Raw genomic sequence first — 20,692 nt, 5'->3', positions numbered from 1 at the left:
TGGTTCACCCAAACCCTGCACCTTTAAACAAAGGGAAATGTTGTATAAAAATGTTCAGTGCTGTCTTGGTTCCTGAATTGTGCGGGGTGTGCAGCTGCTGGGGCCCAGGAGGACTTGCCAGGAGGGCTGCCTCCCTGGGCCTAGCCATGCCCTGGAACCTTTTGCTTATTCTCTTTAGCCCTGGGACTTTGAGCTGCTCCAGCGGTCTGTGAGCTCTTTGCTTTATTTTTGGAGAGCACCTGGCTCTTTCCTGCCTTTTCATTTCCCCAGAGGAAGAGCGAGCATGATTTGCAGCACCACGCTGCTTTGAGGGAGAGAGAGGAAATCCCCAGCTTAGGTATTCCCCCTTGTGACCATTCGCGGGTGACCACTCTGCTGGGATGCCGTGGCTGCTTTTAATTAACGGCAGTGCCCCCCCGCTCATTTTGATATTTTAATTGTGGGTGCCCACCCCACATGGCTGCGTTATATTAATTTTCAAACACGGGTGCCCGCCCTGCGTTCTCCTTTTTGTGAAGAAATCATGTTGCGGCCCGGGGAGCGAAACCAGGAAGTCAGGCATCCTTGCCTGAGACATGGGCGGGTCCTGTGGCGCGGCCAGATGAGGCCGGTGTGGCTCGTTGATGCGGGTCTCCCATGTGGAAGTAGAGCCTCGCGGTCGAAGTCCTGGGAAGGCCGGGTCCAAGGAGGGGGCCCGGGTGAAGTGGAGAGGCCGGGTCTGTTTCTGCAGGGCTCCCATATGCTGAGGGAGCCCCCGTGGGCCGCCGCATGGGAACCCCGTGCAGGCCGCAGAGAAGAGAGGAAACGGAGTCTCTGCACTGCAACCCGGTGAGTGGGGCTGCATGCTGGCACTAGCGAGTGCCTGTCCGTTGCGGGCCACTTCATCGGGGGCATATTTTATTTTAAGCGCCAGTGCGCTGACACGTCTTGGGCATTTTGTGTATTTCACTTCAGAGTCCCCAATCGGGAGTCCAACGTGCACCTTGTTGGTGCTTGGCACTGCCCACATTTCTTTCCGAGCGGCCCCGCCTGGCAGCGGGCCGCTCCAGCGTTGGGGGCAAGTTTCCTTTTCTTTATTGGTACATGATTATTTCAAGAGCCAGTGCACTCCATGGGGACATGTTTATTTTTAGAGCCCGTGCGTGGCTCCAACGCTTTGTATTTGTTCCAGAGCCCATGTGGCTCCAACGACGGGGGATAATTTGTTTCAAGGGCCATTGAGAGCCCATGCCTCATTTCTATATTCCCAGCTGCCCAGCAAGTAGTGGGCAGCTGCACCGTTTAGGTCTTTCTTTCCTTAGGGGACCTGGTGAAGTTGGGAGTGAGACTCACTCATTCGCCCCAATCTATTCCTTAGGAAAAAGAGAAATGCATACTACAAAAAAATTAAGCGCACTAAAGCTGACTTCTTCAGACACCAACTTGACCAAGCTAAAAACCGGCCAAAAAAGCTCTTCGAAATTGTCAAAAATCAAACCAAGGAAGCTCCCCAACGGGCCCGAGACCTAGATCGCCTACAACCTAACTGTCAAGAATTCTCCACCTTCTTCAATCTGAAGACTGACAACCTCATAAAGGATCTCCTTAATGACAGACCATTACACACTGATCCTCAAACGGTAATCACCCCGTTATTTACACCCATCCCATGCCATTCCCCCCCTAAGGCCTGCCCCAAAAACGAGGCAGCCTGGTCTTACTTTGAGACGTACACTGAAGACGACCTAGGCAAGATTCTCAACAACCTGAAACCGGCCAATCATTTCACTGACCCCCTTCCGGCTAATGCAGTCAAAGCCCTTTCACCCTGGCTTCTTCCACTCTGGACCAAAATCATTAATAGCTCACTCCAACAAGGCTGCATCCCGGACTCCCTCAAAGTAGGCCAAGTATCACCTATCCTAAAGAAACCCACTGTTGACCCTACTGACCTTAACAACTACCGTCCCATTTCCAACATCCCCACCTTGGCCAAATTGCTGGAAAAATGTGTAAACCGACAACTGACCAATCACATAGATCACTTCAACCTACTAAATAAACACCAATCAGGCTTCAGAGCGGGTCACAGCACTGAATCGGCCATTACACACATTCTTGATGATGCGCTACAAATCCTTGACCAGAATGGTTCGTGCTTACTCATCTTACTAGACCTCTCATCAGCCTTTGATACGGTCAAACACCAGAAACTATTAGATCTCCTGAAGCATAGGATGGGTCTGTCTGGCACGGTGCTAAAATGGTTTACGTCCTTCCTGCATAACCGTACACAAAAATTCAAGGTTAACAAAGCGCTCTCCAATGCCTCCCCTGTATCTCTTGGGGTGCCGCAAGGGTCCACACTCTCACCGTCCTTATTCAACTTGTTCATGGAATCGCTCACTGAAATCTTGCAAACATACAATGTTCAATTTCATATGTATGCGGACGATACGCAACTATACCTCAGGATCAACTCCTTAGAGGACATTAATCTGCTCAACTCCACACTCATGATCACCCAGTCTTGGTTATCAGAAAATTATCTCAAACTCAACGCATTAAAAACAGAATTCCTCCTCATAGCACCACCGGCCAAGATCCCTTTAATGCATGATCTGATCAAACAGCTCTCCGCGTTCAATGTACAACCAACTATCGTGGACTCTGCAAAATCCTTGGGGATTACTCTCGACAACAACCTCAGGATGCAAAAACACATCAGTAACGCCACAAAGAAAGCTAATTTCCAGATAAGCACCCTCAGGAAACTGAAACCCTTCCTGCCACTCGAGGACCTCAAGTTGACAGTACAAGCGCTAGTCCTCCCTTGTGTGGATTACGGAAGTGTCTCTCTGTGTGGACTACCAAAAGCTGCAACAGCGCCCTTAAGAGCGACTATCAACTCCGCGGCAAGACTCATCACTGGCTCGAAAAGAACTGCACACATTACACCGGACTTAAAATCCTTGAATCGGCTTCCATTTGAAGCTAGAATCCACCTAAAAGTGGCGTGCATGACTCACAAAGCCTTACACCACAACTCTCCCAGCTACCTCGCGCAGAAACTGACAATCTCTGGTGGTCTACGGACTTCCAGGAGTGCCGAAAACCTTTTACTGAAACCTCAAAGGTTCAGCAAAAAGAAAACATATAATCGATCCTTCTCTGGGATGGCGCCCAAAATTTGGAACACTCTTCCCCCCGAAACCCGACGGAATGCCTCCTCCACCGCTTTCAAAAAAGAAGTCAAAGCGCTTCTCATGGCAAAATTTACGTGAGCACTGCATGCTGCAACTCCTCCTTCTATATGTGATCTCATTTGTTTTTATATGATTGTTCACTGCTTATTTCGGTTTTGTTCCTCTTACAGCCAGTGTTATGTAAAGCGCTCTGATATCCGCAAGGATCTTGTTCGCGCTCTATAAAACTTTCTAAATAAAATAAATAAATAAATAAATTCCCAGCTGCGCAACACTTAGTGCCAGCTGCAACGTTTACGTTTGCGTAATTGCGCACCCCTGACTCCTGCTGCACAGGCAGCGTGCCCTGACTTTTGGACAGAGGGCATTTGAGCCCCTTAGAGATGGCCAGTTGGCATGGGGAACTATTAGGTTTATAGGGCGCCAGGCCCTGATGTGATTTATGTAGGTGCGCAGGAAATGTCATTCATGTACTGTTTTATGCACCCTGATTTATGCTCTAGATGTGATTTTATGATTATGAGATTTTTACCTACTGTGTTATGTTTTATTTTATTCTCTACTGTGGTTTAGGTATGAGTAATTACCTACTGTGGTTTATGCTAGTAAGTTTATTTCCTAATGCGAGTTATGTTTAGGAGATTATGGTCTACTATGTTTAGGCTTATGAGGTTGGCGCAGAATAGATTTCTCGCCTGATGTGATACTGTGCGTAATATGATTTATGTTACAGGGTGAAGCTGAGTATAGTGTCTGCCAGTGATTACTGGTTGTGTACAATTATGATATGTTCTTACTTTACTATTTTTACCAAGTGATAATTCTGACAGTGGCCCACGTGGCCCTGTCATGTGTAAATAATCCCCTGTAAATATTGCCCAGTGCCAGTTTGCACAGTGTATATTGTGTGATTACCATCTAAAGTGTTTTATGATAATACACAGTCTATTTTTATATATAACCTTGTGTGGAGTTCTTTTGTGGTGTGCCTAGTATGTTGTTGCTGTGTATGTTGCACAAATGCTTTACATATCTAGTACTGGACAGGGAGCGGGCTGGCGCTGAGGAAAATCTTAAAGAGTGCCTAGCAGCAACATTTAAGTGGATGACTGACAATCACCTTAAATGCAATGCTGGAAAAACTGAAATCCTGCCATTTGGAAAGCAAAATTTGTTTTCCCCGAAAATCTGTTGGCCTGATGATGCAGAAGCCCCCCCTAATACCATCACATCGGCCCGAAATTTAGGCATCAAGTTTGATAACCAACTGTCCTTTAAACAACAAGCGGTTGCCGTAGCTGGCACATGTTTCCACATAATAAAAGCTTTAAGGAAGTTTTTTGATCTTCTTCCGTTGCCAGCTAGGAAAACGGTCGCAGTGGCCCTAATCACTTCCAGGTTGGACTATTGTAATGGTTTATATGCTGGAGCCAATAATTCGGTACTTCACAGATTACAAATGGTCCAACATGCAGCGGCCCGCATAGTACTACGTTGGCCCCGTAAGTGATCAGCCTCAGCAGCGCTGAACGCGCTTCATTGGCTTCCAATTGGTAAAAGGATTCTTTTTAAGATCCTTTTAATCACTTTCAGGGCTTTCCACCATCAAGGAGCTAAATACCTACGTAACGGCTTTAGACGTTACCACCCGGTACGTTGCCTAAGGTCTGTGGGTCAGAATCTGCTTGTAATCCCCAGATTCAAGTTAACAACTAAAGGCGGCAAATCCCTTTTTGTGTTGGGTGCCAAGGCCTGGAATAAGCTCCCTCTTTCCCTACGATCCTTGTCTCATGAAACCCAGTACAGCAAGGCATTAAAAACTTGGGTATTTTCCCTTACCGACGCAGCTTGCACAGCAATGGTGTAAATATGTAGTGTTTAGCGTGAAATGTGTCTATTCCCTCCAACTCATCCATCTGGGTTGGATGAGCGCCAAGATACTCCCTGGAGTGATAGTAGCGCTATAGAAGTACATTTTTACATTTACATTTACATATCACCACCGGGATAAGCCTGACTGCTCGTGCCAAGATACCAAGGGGGTGAGCAGGGGTTATCTTTGGCGTGTAACTCCCAAGCCCTGACTAGAGTGGTGGTCTCTGCCTGGCTTTGGCGCAAGCCTTAGCCAAGCAGAGATCCCATTTCTAATAAGCTTAGGTATGCATAATCAGACATTGGTACTTGTCTATCCTGCCAATGACAACTGATCTCTCAGGCATTTCTTCTCAGTGTAGGAGATAGTTATCACCTGGGCTACTTAGAGCTAAGATGTGCATACTCAGACATTTGTACTTGGCTATCCTGCCAACAACAACTGATATCTCAGGCATTCCTTCTCACTGTAGGAGACAGCTATCACCTGCACTAGTTATATCTAAGATGTGCATACTACGACATTGGTTCTTGGCTAACCTGCCAACGAGTAAAGAATGGATGACTGAAATAAATAAAATAGACTCCTATGAACAAACTATTTATAGGTTACAAAACAAAATGCCTGTGTTCCTTGACATTTAGTGTCCCTTCTTGCACAAAAACAACCCTGCATGTAACACAGGCACCCTTGCAGCGTGGCACAGGGGTGCCTGCATTGGTGCTGTGCAGCGGATTGTGTGCTAACGCAGGCAGAGAACAGGAAAGGGCCATGCATTCATAGATATGGTGCATTCCTGCCCTCTCCCTGTCACGCTGCGCAGCAAGTTGTCTCGCTGCGTTGCGTGGAAGTATGAAACATCTGGCCCTTGGTCTCCATTTATTGATACAGGGATGAGAGATTGACACGAACGAGGGAGAGTCATTCTAACTATTGCAATGATTTCTGACGGCCGTCTCGTTCATGTAACACCTCAGCTCTTCCTGCACATACACATACAGCAGTTTGACCCCACAGAAACAACCACCCATATCCCGAAGGAAGTATGGGCAGACCACCAATACCAAAGTAGAACATTTAGGATTCCAGCTGTTACTAAAGCATAACAGAAAAGCCGACAGGACATTGGGAAACTTGTAGCATTGATAATGGTGACAGAGGTTGATAGTGCACGGTTTATGCCGCCGGGTTCCATGTTATATAAGCGGACACCTGCATAAACTACTCAGAATGTTTAAACAGTATCTCTAATCGATTTACCTCTAACCAAAAATGTAAGTGTCACCTCTGCTATTTCATAAACCCTCCTTTAAGCAAATACCACAAATAATAGGATTTCTTTTATTTTTCTTTATTGTCTACTATTGATGATAATGTATGCTACAAACATGCTATATAATAGGGTTGCAATGCATTGCAAGAAATTGTTCTGACTCACCATATACAGTTCATTCTGGTCTCAAAATATCAATTCCAGTAAAGAAATATTACAGCAAAAACTATTTGGATGAATACAATGAATGAATTCATTAACACAGACTCTGCTCTTAAACACATGCAGTGGAAGTAAACTGTGATGTTTTACAACAATCAGCCACATGTAAACATATGACTGCATCCCAAGACACAGAACCATATTACAGGATGAATAATCCTTCCAAGATTGTCTTCCCTGCAGTGAACCACATACAGACGCTGCTCTTTGCACAGAATAAATTAAAATAACATAACATAACATAACATAAATCCTTGTGAAGTTACTTGAAGCATTAAAAGGGTGAAGCTGCATTTACAAACTCTGGGGCATATCATCAACAACCGGCGATAATTATCGCTAAGCGCACTTAGCGCTAGGATGATTATCGCCGGCTATCGCTTGTTTTTATTGCAGAGATAGCTCACTATCAGTGACGCTTATCTCAAGAGCGATAAAAATACCCGAGTTAGCTGCCAAATGTGCAATTATCGCTGGGATTCCAGCGATAATCGCACAACGTTTGGCGCTATGTTGTTGATAGGGCACGGCATACTTAACCATGATATCCACCTTCCACTGGATATCATGGCTAAGTCAAACTAAAAGCAGGCGTAAGGAAAGTAGCGATAACCGCGATTAGTGCTACTTTTCTTATCGCTATGCTTGTTAGCGTGCCGCTCGATAATTGGAGAAATGTCGGTTTGCGACTTTTCTCTAGTTATTTTCGGAAGGAACGCCCACTTTGCATCTCATTAGCGAAGCAAAGCTGGGCGTTGTTGTAACGGGCGCTAAGTCAGCAAAACACGCGATAGCATGTCTTTGCTGATAAGGCGATGAAATTATTGCCGTTTTTCACCCGAAAACGTATGCAAAAGCTGCGATAATTTCATAGCTCCGCCTTGATGATATGCCCCTCATTGCCTCAAAAGCAACTCCTGGAAATACCCAGGACACCTCACACTGGCTACTCAAGAACAAAACAGGTGCATTAATAGACTCTAGATGACGCGCGCCAAGACTGGGCTTTCCAGAGTGAGAAACTACAACTGACTCAAACAACAATTAAACAAACAAAATCAGAGCTTGAGCTGCTCAGTTACGATCCAGTCCTCAATTCTTATTCAACCAATCAAAAGTTCCTACTCATTGAGCTGTATCAGCAGAGACTCAAAACCATCTCTATTAGCCGCCCTAAAAAAACACCTTTTACTATAAAAATGTGTAATGCTTTCCTGCAGAGAGCCCAATGGCTGTACAAAAGGATGGTGCAATTGTTTGACTCAATGTACTGCCCCCAGAACCCCTTTCAAGAAAATGCAATATTTTAATATTTAATTATGAGTGAGTTTCAAACTTCTAGTGTGAAACTACAAATGGCCACATAAAGTTAACCGTTCTTTGGTGTTAATATTTGGCCTGAATAGTATAATATAACATTTGGGAATGAATATACAGCCCAGCAGTCCAGCGCTAGAAGTCAAGATGGCGAAGACCTCCACGGCAACCATGTACCTGCCCTTCGTGCTGACATAAGCCGGGATGAAGGAGACCCAGACGCTGCAGAACACCAGCATGCTGAATGTGATGAACTTGGCTTCGTTGAATTTATCTGGGAGGTTCCTGGCAAGGAAAGCCACAATGAAGCTGGCAAACGCCAAGAGGGCCATGTAACCAATCACAGTGTAGAAGGCAGTGACGGAGCCCATGTCACACAGCAGGATCTTCTTGCCAGTCTCAGAGTGCATGTCAGAGCCAGGGTGAGGTGGAGAGGTGAGCAGCCAAGAGACACAGATTGCCACTTCTCCCAGTGTGCACAAGAGGACAACAGAGCCAGACATCCGGGGTCCCAGCCATCGACTCAATTTGCTGCCAGGCCTGGTGGCATTAAAGGCAATCACTACAGTGATGGTTTTTGCTAAAACACAAGACACAGCAACAGCAAAAATAATCCCAAATGCAGCCTGTTGGACCAGACAGGTGAAGGTTGCAGGCTGCCCAATAAATAAGAGAGAGCAGAGAAAGGCCAAAATTAGCGAGACAAGGAGTGTGTAGCTGAGATCCCGGTTATTGGCCTTCACTATTGGGGTGTCCCGGTGTCTGATAAAGATTCCCAGCACTCCAGCAGCGACCACGGAGAAGATAATGGCCACAGTGGCCAACGTCACACCTAGGCTATCGCTGTATGAGAGGAAGTCAACGGCCTTCAGGAGGCATCCATCCTTCCTGTCATTCGGCCACTGGTCCTCGGGGCACTGCATGCAGCTCTCCATGTCTGCAAGAAAGTAAAAAGGATATCAGCCATTTCCACTCTTTACACTGTTACAAATAGTCATTTGATGATGTAATAAAACATATTCCCACATTATTTTGAGAATGTTTCATTAGGAAAGATAAAGTGATTGTTTTTGACATCTTCAGATAGAAGGAGCAGTGGCTGGTTCAGGCTTGTGCTGGTCTAATGCAATCATGATCAGACCTCCCACCCTGCAAACCCAGGCAGGAAACTGCCAGCAACGCTGCACCTGGTAGAACTGGTACCAGGGGCTGGATGAAGATTGTTAGAGAACTGCTAAAGGAGCAAAAAGACATTTATTTTAAATGTTCCCCGATCACCCGGTGAAATTGTGCATTTAATAGAAAAAAAAACAACTTGACTCATTATTATCCTATTCTGGGTAAACGCTCTCTCTCTCCAACCACCATAAACAGAGATAAGGATTGAGGGAGCTTCGCTATCCACCATTTGATCCACCATTTGAGACCCTCTCCCCCGTTAATGCAGGATCTTAATTCAAATGGTTCCAAGATTACTTTCCAAACAGTAGAAGCCCAGAATCATGGTTAATGTGGCCCATTGGATTCTGGGTCATTTTATTAGGGACGGCAATCAGTGTCATTAGGGAGCGGAAATGAGAACCCTCAATTAAAGTTCCAGTTAATGAAGTATGCATCCCTCCAAGACCAACTTGGACCTGCCTCTTGCAGGAGGATAACATCCCTCCGCCTGAGATGACTGATTCGCCCATTCATCCCATGATGCTCTCTGTGCAATCAGTCTCAGTGGTAAATCCGTTAACAAAACAGCAGGACACACAATAGACATTATCACCTGTACTTTGAGATGGACAAATACAAATAAAGGGGAAAGAATCAAAGTCTCCAATCGCTGGTAACCAGTCTGGCCCTTTACAGGCTCAGCTAATCTGGGTTAAATGTAGAAGACAAATAGGCCAGAAAGTGAAGACTGACTTAAAAGTGCCCACAACATTCCCAGATGGCGGGTTACCGCTGCACCCCCTTGAGGTGACAGATCCTGCAGTATTCACTTCAAACAATTATTGCTACTGACATAGTTTGAAGCCCTAAGATGGTCTCATTTCATACCCAGCCTAGTAATAATATCGAAGGTTTAAGTGATATCACTAATCAGGTGGTTGATGATGGGTTTGTTGTAATGCCTGAAGTTTGTCTTCATGGTCAGGCCCACTAGAGAACTCAGGTGCCCTCTAACCAGTGTCTCTAAGCGGCCTGCAGTTGGCCAAGCTCCAACAATGAGACTGGAGAACAAGAGCAATTGAAAAATTGTATTCAAGATGGCCCCCGGACGAGAGCTCCTCCACTGAGCTCTAGGGTTAGGGATCACCAAATCGGTGTATATTCCTGTTCAACCCAGCCACCCATCGTCCGGCTGCCCCCGACATCATCTCACAGCATTTGTGGACCCTCCGCCTCGACTTTCGGTCACTGACCCCTCTCACCTCACTTAGGGCCATTGGTCAGCTGTGCGGGCCGATGGACGACTACGCCGGATGCCTCAATCCTGTCTGAATCCTGGCGGATGCCTCTTTTCCTTCGGCTGAGTACTGCACCGTAATTCCGGCAGACATCAGTGGGAGGCTTGGAGTTCATCTCCGTTGCGGGATCTGGATTGCAGCCCACGTGCGATCGCCCGGAAATCGGAAGCGGTGGTGAGTCCCCATCCCCCGCGCGGCAGTCCGCTCGCCATCCTGGGTTCCCGTGCCTACTGCCTGGAACTATCTGGAATGTTGGTGTGGTGCCCATGCTAAGATTTTCGATAACGGTTGCGGCACCCAGCGGTTGACGTATTCTGGTGTAGATGCCGCCGCTCCAGGCACACACTGGGGACGATCAATCTCGTCCCTCCCACCAGAGCCAATCGTGGAACTATAAGGCAGCAATCAGCAGGGTTGGTCACAGAGTGCCGATGTGAGGCCCTCCACACTGGGAGCGACCGTTCGAGTCCCCTGCCTATCTGCGGTGCCACCCTAGGTGTCCATTGGAGGGTTACCGTGGCAGAGACTGAGGGAAGTCGGACCAGACAGGGCTTGTGGCAGAGCAGAATTGAAAAATGCTGACTGTAATTTGAAGAGTAAATTTGTATAATTTTACAGTTGCGGTCTGTGTGCACAACGGTACAGCAATTACATTGCTCGGCCATTTTGAACAGCAGTGCTGTTCCTCTTTACTGCCTCGTTTCTACTCACCACAAAAAGGGCAGCAACGGGCAAGAGCAATTGAAAGAGGACTGCACTTTATATCTAACAAGGGACTACAGCTGCAGTCTGAGACTGGTTCAACAAGGTGGCAGCCATCTTGGAACGGCTCAGTTCATCTATAGTTTCTCTCAATGAAAGCCGGGTTGGTTTTTGCAATTGGTTCAAGTATTTCTTATCTTCCTTTTTGCCTAACCATTTCATATGATCTAATTTCATCCAAATTGCTCATGGTCATAAGGTAACAGAGGTTAGTAAAGGCTCCAGCAGGGTCTACAGTAATACTTTTGCCTGCTGTAAACGTCTGGCATCGACAACAAATGAATGGGAAACTCTCTTAACACCATCCATGCCCTACGGAGAAGTTACTACCATTGGGCAATAGCCACACTCTCAAAATGGATTTAAGTCCTAACCCTTCAGGAATTAACGCCTTCATCATCAACTACCCACCTAACCTTTCGAAAAAGGCCGTCAAAAATCACAAGCATCACTTACTAAGGTCTAGGCCTGAAACTTTAATCTTGGACGTGTGCAAACAAAGGTACTAGAGTTAATGACCTTATTTTCTACACCAGAAAAAGAGCATGCTGGCGAAAAGTCCTTAACTTGCTCCGAATATCATGTACCAGTAAAACACCTCATGGTATCAAACTGACTAATATGCCCTCACCCACGCTCAACGCCAATGCCACCATCACCCTCTATAACAACGGGATCATCCTTATACAAGCTTCCAATGCCAATCTGATTAAGATAGCTACTATCTTCCCGCCACTCAAGATCGCGGTTTTAGCGAAGCCCAATGATACCCACCCTTACCCTTCCAGCAATCAGGTCAGCACCAGTCCTCCCCCCAAATCTCAGCGCAGACCCTCGCTCCATCTGAATCATTCCTCGCTGCTAGATGATCACAGAGCGGCTCAGTCCTGGGTGAAGGTGCCCGAACCTTCTAGTCTCTCGACCCAGTGGGTAATAAATATCTCGGGTCATCTAGGTGCACAACCTGTTAGTCTGGTTATTTCTGTTCTTCGCATGGAGATCCCACCCTGTTCCCTATCTTCATTGCCCCAGCAAGTGAGGGACATCTCGAGTCCTCTCGGAGCACAGCCAGCTAGTCCAATTCCTTCTGCTTCGCGCGTGGAGTGGTCCCCATTTGACCTTGTATCTTTGCCCTCAACGATTGAACACTCTACCCTCATCCCTTTTCCTACACCACATACCACAAGGGGGAATGGACAAATGCCCTACTCCGATCATGATTTGTCATACCCACGGTCTCCGGTCAGAATCGCTCCTGACCCTCAGAGATATGGTCATACCACCCTCGCTAACGCTACATCCTTGATACCCAAAGTTCATTGTACCCCGCTTGTTCCACATGATCACCTCCCTCCCCAGGAACAACTATCCTCGACCTTAGCGCACACAGGCTTACACAGAGACCCCCCTCCTCCGCTTACTCTCTCAACACATCCTACACCTCTTTCAGACTTAGGTGCACACATTGATGATATATATCTCCTGCTGCACATTCTCACTACTGAACTACATGACCTGAAAGTCCTCTCAAAGGATTTTTCCCTGTGATCAGTTCCCTCCTCACCTCTGCAAATCTGCCTAGACCCTCCCCTAGTGATAGTGAACGCATGGGCCAGTTGTTAGCCCCGCCGTCTCTCAAACCATTCCCTTAACTAACACACCCTCCCGGCTCAGAAGATCTGAGACCTTGGCGCCCAATGATCTTAATGACCTTCACAACTCTTACTCGACTAGGTCCAACTCCAACTTGACCCCGCTGAAGCAAATACAAACCATCCATCCTAACTTGCACAGAGAACCTCCGCATAATCTTAGTCATCAATAAAGACAACCTCACGCGAGTGAAGGTCACCCAGACTCCTTCCTCCACAAATCCACCTCGACTGAAATATGTACTACTCAATTGCAGGTCAGCCAACAAACACCCCTCCGACATCTTTGACCTAATTCAACACAATGATCTAAACATTATCATCCTTACTGAATCCTGGCTAAATCCAGCCTCCACTCCTATTTTAGACCTCCTTGTTCCTCCTACTCATGACATAATTAGGCTAGACAGAGCCAGCAAGCTTGGAGGTGGCCTAGCCTGCATGCATAGGAACACACTCTCGATTTCCCACAAGGAGTCCTCTTCGCCATCGGCCTGTGAATATCTTTGTCTCATCATCTCAAGTAACTACCGGCCGGTCTGCAAACTTCACACTTTTCATCACCCTCCGTTAGACAACCTACCCTTCATTGAACAACTAATGGAGATCATTTTGAGTAATGTCGACTCAGCCATGTCCCAAATCTTTCTTGGAGATTTCAATCTCCACTGGTCTAACCCTAATGACCAAGCGGTAACTTGCCTGAAAGACTTTTTGAATGATCATGAACTATGTTGCTTAGTTACTGTTTGTGACAGTTGCGCGTCACATGCAGAGGGAACCTACGCTTTTATCACAATGATTGGTTGAGTTGTTCCCGAGAGATGGGTTTACCGCTCCCTCATATCTCGTGTAGAGGGAACGCGAGATGGAGAGTAATGATTGGCTCACCAAGAGCTCTGAAATCAGGTTCACGGAAGTAAGATTTTATTCAACAGAACGCCAGGCGTGTCCGGCTCTGAACATTACGCTTTTTTGAAGTAAGTAATAAGGGTAGTTAGGGCAGAATGATTAACAACGCAGCAAGTTATCGTTAGGTTTAAAAGTTTGGTTCAACGTAGGATGTAACTTAGGAACATGTGTTTTTTGATGTCACGCAGTAAATAGGTTAGGCGCTTCAAGGCAGCGAATATATTTATTTGGAGTATCTGCTTTTCAGGAACATTTCTGTTTGCACGCATCTCAGACAGAGCTGCGAGTAGCACATTACGTTTTTTGGGTATTTCTAAACAAATTTCGAAACACATGCGGATGCATGATTCTGTTGATTGCGTCATAAGTAATGATTTATTTGACCTGTTTTTTTGTATTTTTCTTGTAGACCCCTGAGGAAGGTTCTGTCTATGACCCGAAATGCATTGGGTATTAGCAATTCTTTTGATGTCAAAAAATGAATAACTCATGTATATAATGAACTTCTCTTGGAAAATGATTGAATACATTCATGGAGTGATCTGAATCGTATGAGTATTTGAACTGTTTGTTTGACAAGAGTGAAACGAAGATTAAAAAACGTACTGTTTATATGAAAGGTGCACACATTGTAAGGGTTCAGTCTGCATCTCCTCCCACTCTTTCCCATCCCCGCTGCTGCTTCCGAGAGCACTGTGGCTCCACTCTGTTCTACCATTGGTCTGTGTAGTGGATAAGCATGTGATGTGGAATAAGGAGAATATCTTCTTGAAGTAAATTTGAAGTTTATTCAGGTTAAGACCCACGACCTTCCTCTCAGGTTCCCCAGTCAGTTCTACCATGTCAAACACTAACATTCCAACAATGACATTCTAAACATTCCAAACCTACGTTCCTTAAAGTTACATGCAAGTAACTCCTACTATATATATTAATGCTTATACATAAATAAATAATACACTTCCACATATTACACATCCCCCTTTCCATAAATCAAATGAGAAATTAAAGAAATAACAAAAAAAGAAATATATACATATACAACCAGGTCCATAACATACATTGTCTCCTGAATGGATAAGAGAAGGTCAATTAGAAGATCTATATACATATAACTACAAACACATCAATAATATACAAAGTCTCTAGAATGGATTGGAGCAGATCGTATCCTGGAGCTACTTCTAACTAAAGCATCTCCACTACCTGCTGAGAGGAAACCAGATGGTGGAGAAGAAGCAGCTGTATTGTCAACACCCACCATACAATCTCCTCTATTTAAATTATCATCACTCAAAACAGTATGCATACTTTCACTGTTTCCAGAAAATACAGATCCCCACTGCGGTCGGCATGTGTATGGGCATCTAAGTCAAACCAATCCTGCTTTGCATTGCCAAAATGTGCTTTTACTCTTTCTGAAATGATACAAGCCTGCTTAGAAGTTACCTTAACTAGAGCATTACAATTCCACCAACCTCTATTTTGTAATAGAACTGCTGTCCTGTTAATTCTTACGACTTTTACTAGTTCAGAGAATTTTGACTGGCTCTTACTGACTCTATTTGTTTTTTTGATAAGGACCCAATCACCAACATTCAAAGTTCCTTCCTTAACGTGCATTCTGGAATCATAGTTTTTTTAATAGCAATTTTGTCTTTCCCGGACATGTTCTCTGAGAGTTTGCAAATCTATCTTGCGATAACGTTCAACCTAGTCTAATAACAACGGGGCATATTTACAAGTAGGCGATAAAAAATTATCGCCGCTTTTGCGGCCGTTTTCGGCCGAAAAGCGGCGATAATTTTATCGCCTAATTAGCAAGGTCACGCTAACGCATGAAACCTTGCTTTAGCGTCAGGATTCCTAACGGCCAGCTTTGCATCTCTAATGAGATGCAAAGTGGGCGTTCCTGACCTAACATGACAGGAGAAATGTCGCTAAGTGACATTTCTCCTATCATCAAGCCCCACGCTATGAAGCATAGCGGCAGGAGAAGTAGCGATAACTCCTGTTATCGCTACTTTCCTTACGCCTGCTTCAGGACTGACTTAGCCATGATATCCTATGGAAGGAGGCTATCATGGATGTCATACTCACCGAAAGCTTTCGGATTGATAGTTGTTGATTTCAACATTTTCCCTGACCAACACTTGTAAAATGTGTTCTCCGCTAAAATTGTAATTGGAGATCCTGAATCTGCCATAACGTCTAAATCAATTACTCCAATTTTAACATCACATATGGGGCCCTTACATCGTTTTTCATAATCACCCAATGCACTAATTTCCAGTGATGATACAGATACATTGCTAATGGCTTCTGCCAATATATAATTTTCAACTTCAAACTGACTGACCCTGACTCTTGTTTTATTAGCATGACACACATTATAAAAGTGTCCAATTTTTTTTTACAATTGTTACATTTCTTGCCTTGAGCTGGGCAATTTTGAAAATTCCCTAAATGGAACTTCAAACCACATCTGTAACATGCTCCACTCACTCTTCTGTCAATATTCCTTTTTACACTACCCGTATGTGAAACCAAATGTATGTTAGTCTCATTATTGACTGGTGTGACTTCCACAGCAGAAACCTTAGAAATGTCTGAAGACGCATTAATACTGGATTCAGATAAAATTTTCGACGAAACCACTGAACATTCTATACTTCTAGCTATATCCATGACCTCATCTAAAGACGGATTAGGACGGAAGCCGGATTGTTGAGGATGAAGGATATTGTTAGATTCGATGAAATTTGAAAGTTCTTTGAGCACGAACCTCTCCGTTATTTTGCCCAGCCCCAGGAGCAGCGAAATAGGCCGTAAGTTAGAGAGGACCGATGCGTCCACGTTTTCTTTCTTTTTGAGGGGTTTAACCAGGGCAAGTTTCCAGTCATCTGGGACAATGCCTGTATTTAGCGAGGAATTGACTATTTGGTTTATGACTGGGTTGATTGTATCAATAAGTTTGTGTAAAATCCTGGGGGGGCAGGCATCCAATGGGGATCCTGATTTACAGGTCATTATAGCCTTGAGTGTGGAATCCAGTGAGACTGGAGTAAAGGTAGAGAAACATAAGGAAGTTGATGCTGGGATGGGGGCTTCAGTCTCGATGTTGGAGGAGTTAAGGGGAATTTTTTTTGTATTTTGGAAATCTTCTCTTCGAAGTAATTAGAGATATTGTTACACAGAGTTTGTGAGGGGGGTAGGTCTTTCTGTAATCCCTTGGGATTTGTGAAGGAGTTGATTATTTTAAAAATAGATTTCTGATCAAGTTTAGACTCCAGTATGGCTTTTGAGTAGTATACTTTTATTGGTAGTTTTAATATGGACATGGTAAAGTCTTCTACAAGCTTTGTAGGCTCTCCTATCCTCGATAGTGTAGGACTTTCTCCATTTGTGTTCTTTTTGTTTGCAATGATGTTGTTCTTTAGCTAGCTCAGGAGTAAACCAGGGAGGTCTCTGAGTTTTTGGTTTCCTTTTTCCTTTTCTGTCCTGAGACTCTAGGGGCGCTAAGTCATTGCAAATGCTGGAGATCCAGGTATGAAAGTGGCCCGAGTCTTGATTCGGGTTACCTGTGAGGGTTGGTGTGCATGACTGAGCATGAGACAAAAGTTTGGGGTTATTTATGAGTTTGGACCAATTGCAACAGGGTTTAGAATTGAGGGGGGAGAGGTCCGGACTGCCCGTAGTTGAGTACTCTAAGGTAAGTGGGATCAAGTAATGGTCTGTCCAAATTAGTGGGATGGGAGGGGGACACCGTAAGACAGAAAAATTGGAACAGATACCATCTAAAATGTGGCCAGCCTGGTGAGTGGGGTGCTCAACAAGTTGTTTTAGCGTGAGGAGTTTGGTTATTTGAAGAAAGTTGTCCGTACCAGGGGATCCTTTGGATTCCAAATGGAGATTGAAATCCCCTAGCATAGTAAAATTGGCGTATTTGAGAAGTGGCTGGCTTAAGGCATCACCTAGAGAGTCTATGAAAGTAGTGCTATGTCCAGGCGGCCGGTAGATGAGGACCCCTGAAAATGACAGGGAGGCATTTAGAGAGATACGGAAGCCTAGGCTTTCCGCGCCTTTAAATGAGACTGGGTCTAGAGTGGAACAGGGGAGAGAGTCACGGATGATGATGGCCAATCCACCTCCTCTCCCTTCTGTCCTGTCCTTCCTGTGGATAGTGTAGTTGGGGGGGAGTGCGATGGATATGTCCGGATTGGAGCATTCTTTCAGCCAAGATTCTGTGATGAACAAGAAATCGAGCTGCATATCCAATATTAAATCTCTAATATCTTGGCAGTGTTTGCTAAGAGACCTTGCGTTAATAAGTCCTCCTTGCAACTTGAGTTTGCGGGTTGAAGAGGAAGAGCTCATCTTATTGGTCACTGTGGGGGCGCTTTCCAGAAACGCATGTCTACACTTGTAACATGTGTAGGAGCCCCATATTTTATCCGGGGCAACTTGGTGGTAGCATTCCCTCCTAACGTTGAGTGACCTGAAGACCACGGAACTGTATGTTAGTAAAGGTGATGTTTGGACAGGGATTCCTGCCTTAGGCATGTCCTTGGCGCGGACGGTCGCAGACGGGCTTGCCTTTGGCGCGCCTGTGGCGCGCCACTGGCGCGCCCGCTGCGTGTTCGTCCTGGCATGGATTTTATCCCCGGTGACCCGGAAGTGAGGGGGAGAAGGGGGAGGAGTAACCGCCCGAGGTCCACCCTCCGTTCAAACGGCACATGCCGCGACGGCCCAGGGTGCAGGGCAACGTCCAAAAACAACACACAGGTATGATTGTTTCCCCACCGCCCTCCACAGTATTATCACAGTTTCTAAAAACGATTTAAAAGCAGTTTTGGGTTTAAAAGCATGTGCAAATAACGCAAATTACATCAGGGTGCGAGCAGCGCAGCTAGCGGCAATGTACCGCGTCCGCGTCATCTCGCGAAGGAGCAGGAACCACAGGTAAATTATCGAAGACTTCCTGCCCAAAGTTGCCCAAAAGATTAAACAAAATGGCTTTTTTCCGAGCTGCTGAATATTTAAAACCATCTATGGCTTCAAGATAGTTTTCAAACATTCTTAACCATTTATGCCATGGTTTGACAGGTTTTCCAGGTAGTTCAAGAAAAGGAGGTGTTTGCATCACATTTGAGTTACTGTTAGAAGCCATTCTCTAAAACTTTATCAAAGAAAAAATAAAATGAAATTCTTAATATTTAATACACAACCTCACTTTAGATGAATGCAATCGCTACCAGTTGCATCCGCGTTGAAAAAGAAGAAAAAACGCTGCCTTAATGTGTGTGCTTCGCGTTTAAACACGCTTCATCTGGTTGCTAGACAAAGATCTCAACACTTTTAAAATGGAGGCACGCAGCGTCAAGTAGCATGATGACGTTATGCCGTGCAATACATCATCGAAAGAGAACTCACGCGCGGGCTGAGAATGCTGCTCCCTCGAACTTTGCGGCCGTTTCAGAAAATGCCCCCACCAACTCTGTTTCAAACGCGCAGCCGTTAGAAGCAGCCAAATGAACGATGCCACACTGTGCAAATAAAAGTAAGTGGATCCAAAGGAATTTAAAACACGGCAGTTCGTTAAGGCAACAGCGCAAGAAAGCAAAGAGCACTTCGCAGCGAGTATAAATCCTTCAGCACATATATGTTTTTCTGTTTTCTTTTCCAAAAAAATTATGCGGTAGGTTAACTCATGTGCTCAGCAGTAGTTCAAAAGGTACATTACCAAGTGCCTCAGTCTTTTCGATCCAACGTGCTGGAAGGTATAAATTCCGTTCTTGAAATCTTCCTCAAATTTGAACTACACTTTTGACCATGACGAGGTTTCATTTCTTCGTTGTCGGTGGATCTAAGCATAAGATCGTCGCCATTAAATGCAGTGGATAAGCATACGATGTAAAATAAAGAGAATATCTTCTTGAAGTAAATTTGAAGTTTATTCAGGTTAAGACCCACGACCTTCCTCTCCGGTTCCCCAGTCAGTTCTACCATGTCAAACACTAACATTCCAACAATGACATTCTAAACATTCCAAACCTACGTTCCTTAAAGTTACATGCAAGTAACTCCTACTATATATAATAATGCCTATACATAAATAAATAATACACTTCCACATATTACAGTCTGTCAGAGTATCATTACACTTTGCTTCAATCCATGACAAGGACCTGCGTTGGATAAGGGTTCAGTCCGCATCTGATCATTTCTTTAACAATTCTGATTGGGTCTTTTTCATACTGAAATCACCACTTTGGACTTCCGCCAATCCAAGCATTGAGAACCACATTATTAATGGAATGAGGTGAGGTGGATGGAATTGATGTGAATCCTCTTTGAATGCCAGAAGACCAAATGTTCTCTTCTGTGAGGGTGGTTTGAACAATGGCCAGGTGACTCCTGTGGGAAAGCTTCAGTGCCCTCTGTTCAGAGAAGTAACAGGATGCGTTCCCTAGATACATCTGGGCCCCTTGATAGGATCAGTTACATGATTTTGGCTGCAGTAAGTGCACAAGGTATTGTCCTATGACTGGGTTCAGATCAGCAGATTTATTGTTGTCTTCCAGGTTAGGAGGGATGTCATAATGAAGTGAAATACCTCTTCTCACACTCATTTAATTAGGATAATGTAGGCCATGTCACTAGAGAGTAGCACAGGCTTCTATCACACTTTCCATAAGACATTGAAGGTAGGTCCTCGAGTGCAGGATTATCCCTTAGTCCTGTTAGTCCGGACATACCCTCAGGTCAAACACACCACATCAACAACCCTGATACATCACACTCCCCCCATCAGAAGGGAGCAGAGAGATGAAGCATGTCACAGATTGTGGGTGAAAGGTCATTGTCCTTTGAACAACTTTTTTGGTTTTTATTAAATAATCATCATAAAACTGTGTATATTTGTAGTCTGCGTCTTGCATGGTGGTGAAGTTGTAATATTTCTAAGTGTGATTCTGTGGAGTTGTAAAGATCTCTGATATCTTTATTCTGCTACTATGAAAGATGTAATTTGGTAT

At 44.9% G+C, this 20,692-nt stretch overlaps 1 protein-coding gene across 1 annotated transcript; it reads right to left on the bottom strand.

Annotated features, from left to right (window-relative positions):
- Positions 1-6,573: 6,573 nt before the first annotated feature.
- LOC146869101 (vomeronasal type-2 receptor 26-like) lies at positions 6,574-19,519 on the bottom strand. Its single transcript, XM_085653368.1, has 2 exons — positions 19,399-19,519; positions 6,574-8,807 (listed from the first exon to the last, which is right to left on the bottom strand). The coding sequence occupies exon 2, from the start codon at positions 8,803-8,805 to the stop codon at positions 7,903-7,905; it is 903 nt and encodes a 300-aa protein (XP_085509494.1). The 5' UTR covers positions 8,806-8,807; positions 19,399-19,519; the 3' UTR covers positions 6,574-7,902.
- Between the last annotated feature and the right edge of the window lie 1,173 nt (positions 19,520-20,692).

The sequence above is a fragment of the Triturus cristatus genome, chromosome 1_1 (genome assembly GCF_964204655.1).
Source record: "Triturus cristatus chromosome 1_1, aTriCri1.1, whole genome shotgun sequence".
In the NCBI taxonomy this organism is placed as follows: domain Eukaryota; kingdom Metazoa; phylum Chordata; class Amphibia; order Caudata; family Salamandridae; genus Triturus; species Triturus cristatus.
This window is presented reverse-complemented; position numbering and strand designations above follow the sequence as displayed.